This window comes from Gracilinanus agilis, chromosome 4 (assembly GCF_016433145.1).
Source record: "Gracilinanus agilis isolate LMUSP501 chromosome 4, AgileGrace, whole genome shotgun sequence".
In the NCBI taxonomy this organism is placed as follows: Eukaryota; Metazoa; Chordata; class Mammalia; order Didelphimorphia; family Didelphidae; genus Gracilinanus; species Gracilinanus agilis.
The window spans coordinates 324,021,676-324,027,177 of NC_058133.1; the positions used below are offsets into that span (position 1 = coordinate 324,021,676).

The 5,502-nt window shown below is 41.6% G+C and overlaps 1 protein-coding gene across 1 annotated transcript; it reads right to left on the minus strand.

The window, feature by feature from the left end:
* Window positions 1–1,116: 1,116 nt before the first annotated feature.
* TENT5A (terminal nucleotidyltransferase 5A) lies at window positions 1,117–5,220 on the minus strand. The gene is made up of 3 exons (XM_044674028.1): window positions 4,843–5,220; window positions 3,959–4,518; window positions 1,117–2,927 (listed from the first exon to the last, which is right to left on the minus strand). The coding sequence occupies exons 2-3, from the start codon at window positions 4,460–4,462 to the stop codon at window positions 2,148–2,150; spliced, it is 1,284 nt and encodes a 427-aa protein (XP_044529963.1). The 5' UTR covers window positions 4,463–4,518; window positions 4,843–5,220; the 3' UTR covers window positions 1,117–2,147.
* Window positions 5,221–5,502: the final 282 nt, after the last annotated feature.

Genomic DNA, 5,502 nt, shown 5'->3' on the forward strand with positions numbered 1-5,502 from the left:
TACACTGCCAACAGGATGGTAGGCTCTTTCTTGAACCCTTTTTCCTTTATGCTAAAACTACAGCTCTATTCAGCTCTTGGATGAAATACCATGGTAAGTAGTCTTTCTCTAGGGTTTGAGTTTGTATTGTTTTTTGCTGGTTATCTTTTAAAACAGTTTTATGTATCATATATTTTTGTTTTTAATTATTTCATTGAAGAGACCAGTATTTGGCAGAATTCAAGGAGGAGTTGGGGGGGAGGAAGTATCATTTAAGCTGAAATCATAATGCAGGATCTTTTCATAAATGTAGAACTAATTGGTCTCTTGGGAAAGAGGAAATGAAAGTGAATTGTTTGAATGCAAAGTGATTTAATTTAAAGTACAGTACTGAACATTTAAATGCAGTGTGACACCCAGATTAGAAATGTTTCATGTTTGCATGAATTTATAAATTTTATATTATATATATCTATATATTTCATATATAAATTTAAGCCATTGTGCAACACTCTTAAAAGGGTCATTTCACATTTACTAAATTCTAGTGGTCCTGGAATGCAGAGTGCATTCTGTAAAAATATTAATTTAACTATTAACAAGTAATGTTCCAATCACCAACTAAGACAATCTCAGGGATTAAATATGCTATCTTTGATCCATGTTTCACTGATTTATACATTGCAGAGGTATGCAGTCAAGAAATTATGGGTCTGAAACTGTCAAAATGACAGTAGAGTATACAACATGAAGAGGGAAACATTAATCGAAATATTCCTCCATTTGTGGCAGACTAGGGCTCAGAGATAACTCACTAAATCATGTTGTCTCTGTCCTTGCTCTGGTATTATTTACCTTCTTCATCCAAATAGATTATTTACTTTAGAAATTTAGGTATGTTATAAACTCATCACTGCAATGTGCCCACGTCTCATGATATCCTGCTGGAAACTGGAAAACACACAGTACTTTATTTAAACAATCCCTAATTGCTACATTGTCCTAGACCATATTCAATATATTGTGTGTATCTATATATATATATATATATACATACATACATATATCACATACACATATATAAACACACACACAATATACACACATACACACGGCAACTATAACATCACACTGACAATAACATTAACTTTATACAAGTATTTGCCAAGAAAAATAGGGCATTTCCTCCACCATTTATTCACAAGCTTATGTTGGGTTACGTTTTTTTCTTGTGTCCCTGATAAAACAAAATACATGGTTAAACCACAAAATTTGTTGTTGTCATTTTACTTCAAATTTTCTGAAGGCAACAGGCACTTTGATTCATATTGGTGTGTACAAATATAATATATCTTTTTTTCAATAATATACTACCCCCTCTCTACTTGGGTATTTTGTCTGTGAAATCTTTGGTCCTTGAGCATACGTTCTTTGCTCCAGCTGTTTTTGTTTGCATTTTCACATTTTTAAAACATGAACTATGCACTCAGCTGGAAATAATGGATTATGTCATCATTAGGTCTGCTGTTTTTCATGATAACTACACCAATCTACTACTGTTCTTTTGGAGCAAGCTGTTCACTTAAGAGCATTCTAGTTAAGCAAGCAATACCTTCTATGGGATTATTCCACAGAGAGCATCTGTTTGCAAGCCCCAAAGGGAGCCATTCCAATATCTTTGAGATCAGTTTTTTTCCTCTGCATTATGCCTCTACATTTTTAACTAAACTCCAAAATATGTAGTAGTAAATTGGGTGAGACTATTTTTCTTCACATTCTCCCATTTTCAAATTCCATTCTATAAAAAAAAAGCTTTCCAACTTTGTCTAAGCCAGAGCTATGGGCAGGTATTGCAAACCCATATTGTCATCAAGCACTCCTTCCCTTGTTATTTCAGGAGAAGCTGGTTGCTTTTAATGACAGGCCTCTTGTGCTCCAGGGGTAGAATCCAATTTTTTTCTTTTTTTTTTCTTTTCTTTTTTTTTTGGTTCATTTCTAGATCATGCTCCCACACCTATTAAAAGACCCACAAGCTTTGTCAAGCTTGAACACTGGAGCAGACCATCATTGCACAAAACACACCCCATTCTGCAGACAAGGTCACTCTTTTTTTTTTTTTAAACTTCTAAAGAAAAAAAAAATCCCATTGGACATTTTAGAAATGGTCCTTAATTGCAGGGCAACCAAGTAGAGTATGTATGCTGCTGGCATGTGAACACTGGCTGAACCTGGGCAATATAGTAATTGCTAAAGTTGGCATCTGCTACATATGGGGCTGGCTGGTAGTAACAGGTGACATTGGCCACATTGGGGATAATATTTTGCTCAGCCAGCACACGGATAGCCAGCATGGTAATGAGATTCAAAGTCTGTCTTCTTTCATGTCCCATCAAACACACCGTACTTTCATTCACCACACCGTGAAGGGTCATGAGATAGTCATACTTGCGGTCTTCCAAACCCACAAAGTGGTTCTGCAAGTAGGATTCCAACTTTCTCTGCTGTTCACCAATGTCTGAGAAGTCGATGAAAAATCTGGAACACATATACCTCTGGAGGGACTTAATTTCAGCCTCTGAAGCAGCCCTAAAACCCCTAACCAAAAGGTTGCAGTATTTAAGAAGCCCTCCTCCTCTGATTTCTTCTGGATTTCTGGTGGCAATGACCTTGTTGCAAAGGTGATCAAAGGCTTCTTGGAAATCTCCATAGACACTCTCCCCAATTATAGTGGGGTGAAAAGTTTCAGTCATTGGGTTTTCTGAGCATTCATAAAAAAGCAGGAGAGAGTCTAACTTGATTTGAAAAGAGTCTACACTAAACTCAAACTGACGTCGCAGGGAATCCACAAATTTCAGTTCCACATTTTTGCCGCTGTTGTTTGACAGGGAGATGAGACTCCAGCGGTCTGAGTCATTGCATACTTTTACCATTTTCTGCACATAAGCTTCCTAAAACATGAAAGACAAAGCAAGCAAATGAACAGGACTAGTAATTTAAATCAACCCCCTTTCACAACTTAGAATGCAGCTGTTCCTTTCTTCCACGTTTTACTCAAATGCCCTAGGCTAGCTACAGGTTTCAATATTCCCCTCCAAGAAGTTCCCCTCCCCCACAACAAACTCATCCCCGAGGTAAAAGTGACTTTTACAGACTGGGACAGAGCACAGGAAAAAAAGTAATAGTTTGATGTGCCTAGCAGATAGGGCTCAGTACTAACAGATTTCAGGACAGACGTCCCATAGTACGATATCTTGAGAAGGCTGACTGCTCACACATTTTAACCAGTTGCAAAAATGTTGCCAAAAAGGCTGACTCTGTAAGTCTTAAAGCATTCGGGCTTCCAGAATCCAGAGCCCACAACCGATTCATATTTTCCAATACAACAACACTCAATTGAGTGTCTCAGTCCTACTTCAAGCTAGTCTCATTAAGCTTAGGATTTCATTACTACAGTAATAGAGCTCACCAAATAATTTGAAATGGTTAAATAAAAACAGATTAAAATAAACGACTTTCGAAACGTCACTACTTTTTGGCTCCTGAAATCCGTTCCAAGAAAAACTTTCTCAGGTAATGCATGCAAGGCTAAAAATAAAATTTTTAAAAAGGGGCGGGGGGGGGGAGGTATGTGGGGGAACCTAGACACTTTTTTTTTTTAAACAAATGCTTAAAATTGCGCGAGCGACCACAATTCATTCTCCAAACCAAGGCTAAAATGTTCACGCTTTATACGGTTGGCGGTTTGGGGGGGGGGTAAGGAACTTGAAAGAGGGTAAGGAAGCTACAAATTGCTTAAAGTAATACAAATCTTTATGGCACAACTACATTTCAGAAGTCAGGTGAGGGAAATGGAACACTAAAGCACCATTAGTCAAAGTTAACTTTTCTTGCTCCATTTCCAGATCCATTCCCAGATTACTTCCATTCTAATCCTCGACTTTCTTTTCTAAGTCAATTCATTAGGAAGGTTTGGCCTTACCTTAAGAGTCAGCGGTGTAATCTTCTCTTTATTCACTCCTTCAGGCAAGAAATCCAAAAGGCAGTCCAGGACCACGTCCTTGACAGTCTGAAACTCCTCTTCTCCCTGGAGATCTGCGCAGAAGATGAGGTCCAGGTCCTTATAGCCCAGGCCGCTGTCCTGGTGCAGGACGTGGCTGGCGGCGGAGCCATTGAGCCGCACGTCCCGGACTCCAATGCGCTTCTCCTCCAGCCGGCTCCTCACAACCTTCACGATTTGACGGGGCTGCATCTCCAGGGTGGGAAAGTTGCCCCGGCCGTGGATGGGAATCATCTCGCTCAAGATATCGTCGAGCCGCTGCACTTGCTCCCAGCTCAGGACGTTACAGTGCATGGTGGGGTTCTCACAGCAGCTAACACAGCAGTTATTCCCACCGAAGCTGCTGCTGTTGCAGCTGCAGCCGCACCAGTCGCTACCGCTACCGGTACAGATGCGGGTGCTTTTGGCACTTTCGTCATCAGCCATGATAAAGAGCCGTTCTCCCTCCGTTGCGAAATGCCCAGTGAATGCCAGGTTCTGTCCTAGGAGATAAGAAAGAAAAAGAAAAGAAGCTAAGTTAGAACCAGAGAGTGGGTGACTAGCTGCGAGGAATCAGAGCCCCAGGACAGCCCGAAGATCCCAATCTAAAGTTTCTAAATGGTTCTCCACTTTAAGTCTAAGGAGAATTTTCGCTTTTCTCTATAGCTTGAATCCGGCCCTCTCTTTCCACCCCCACTCCTAGCCCCCTACATATACGGACCAGAAGCCCCCAGTAGTCTAGCCCAAAATGCACAATTCTAATATTCGCGGCTGCAGGGAAGATGCATTGGGACTGAGCCCTCGTTCCCTTCCCACTTCTGTCACACCTGGGCTCAATCGCAGCCTTCTGATCCAAAGAGCTATTAAATGTGCGAACACAGCAGCAAAGGAGAGAAACGCTGGGATAAAGTGCTGAGGAACCGTTGGTATTTGGAGTGAGGAGGTGGTAGATGGGTTCCTGTTCCTGAATGTTCGTTAATTAACCTCTTTCGTACTTTCTCTCTGTGCACTCTGCTCCCAGGCTGTCTGGCAGAGAATATGGGTCTCTCTTTCTCTGAAAGATGCTTTAACCCTTCTTCTTCCACCTCTTCTTAAGCGCAGCTCTCTTCTCTCCCAGAAGCTGGGACACTTGCCGTCGGGGCTCTTCTGCCGCTTGCCCTCTGGCGCTTCTGCTACAGCTGTCGTCCCGCCACCGCCTTCCCCTATGCTTCTGTCTCTAGAGCTTTAGCAGTTCTGCTTGAGAAATGTCTTCTGTACTTTTTATATGGGATTTCTCAGCGCTTCCGGGGCTCTCAGTCGCTGCGCTTTAGCCACTCCCACATCATCTGCATACGGCCTTCGGACCTAGCTCTGGCTACCCCGCCTACTTGATTTACATGTGGGAAAACTGCTTTTGCCCTCCCAGCCGAGGACTAGAACCATCTTTTGCGGGTAAACACCACCCTCCTTTTTTTTCTACGCCACTTCTTTCATTTCCCTAAGAAGCG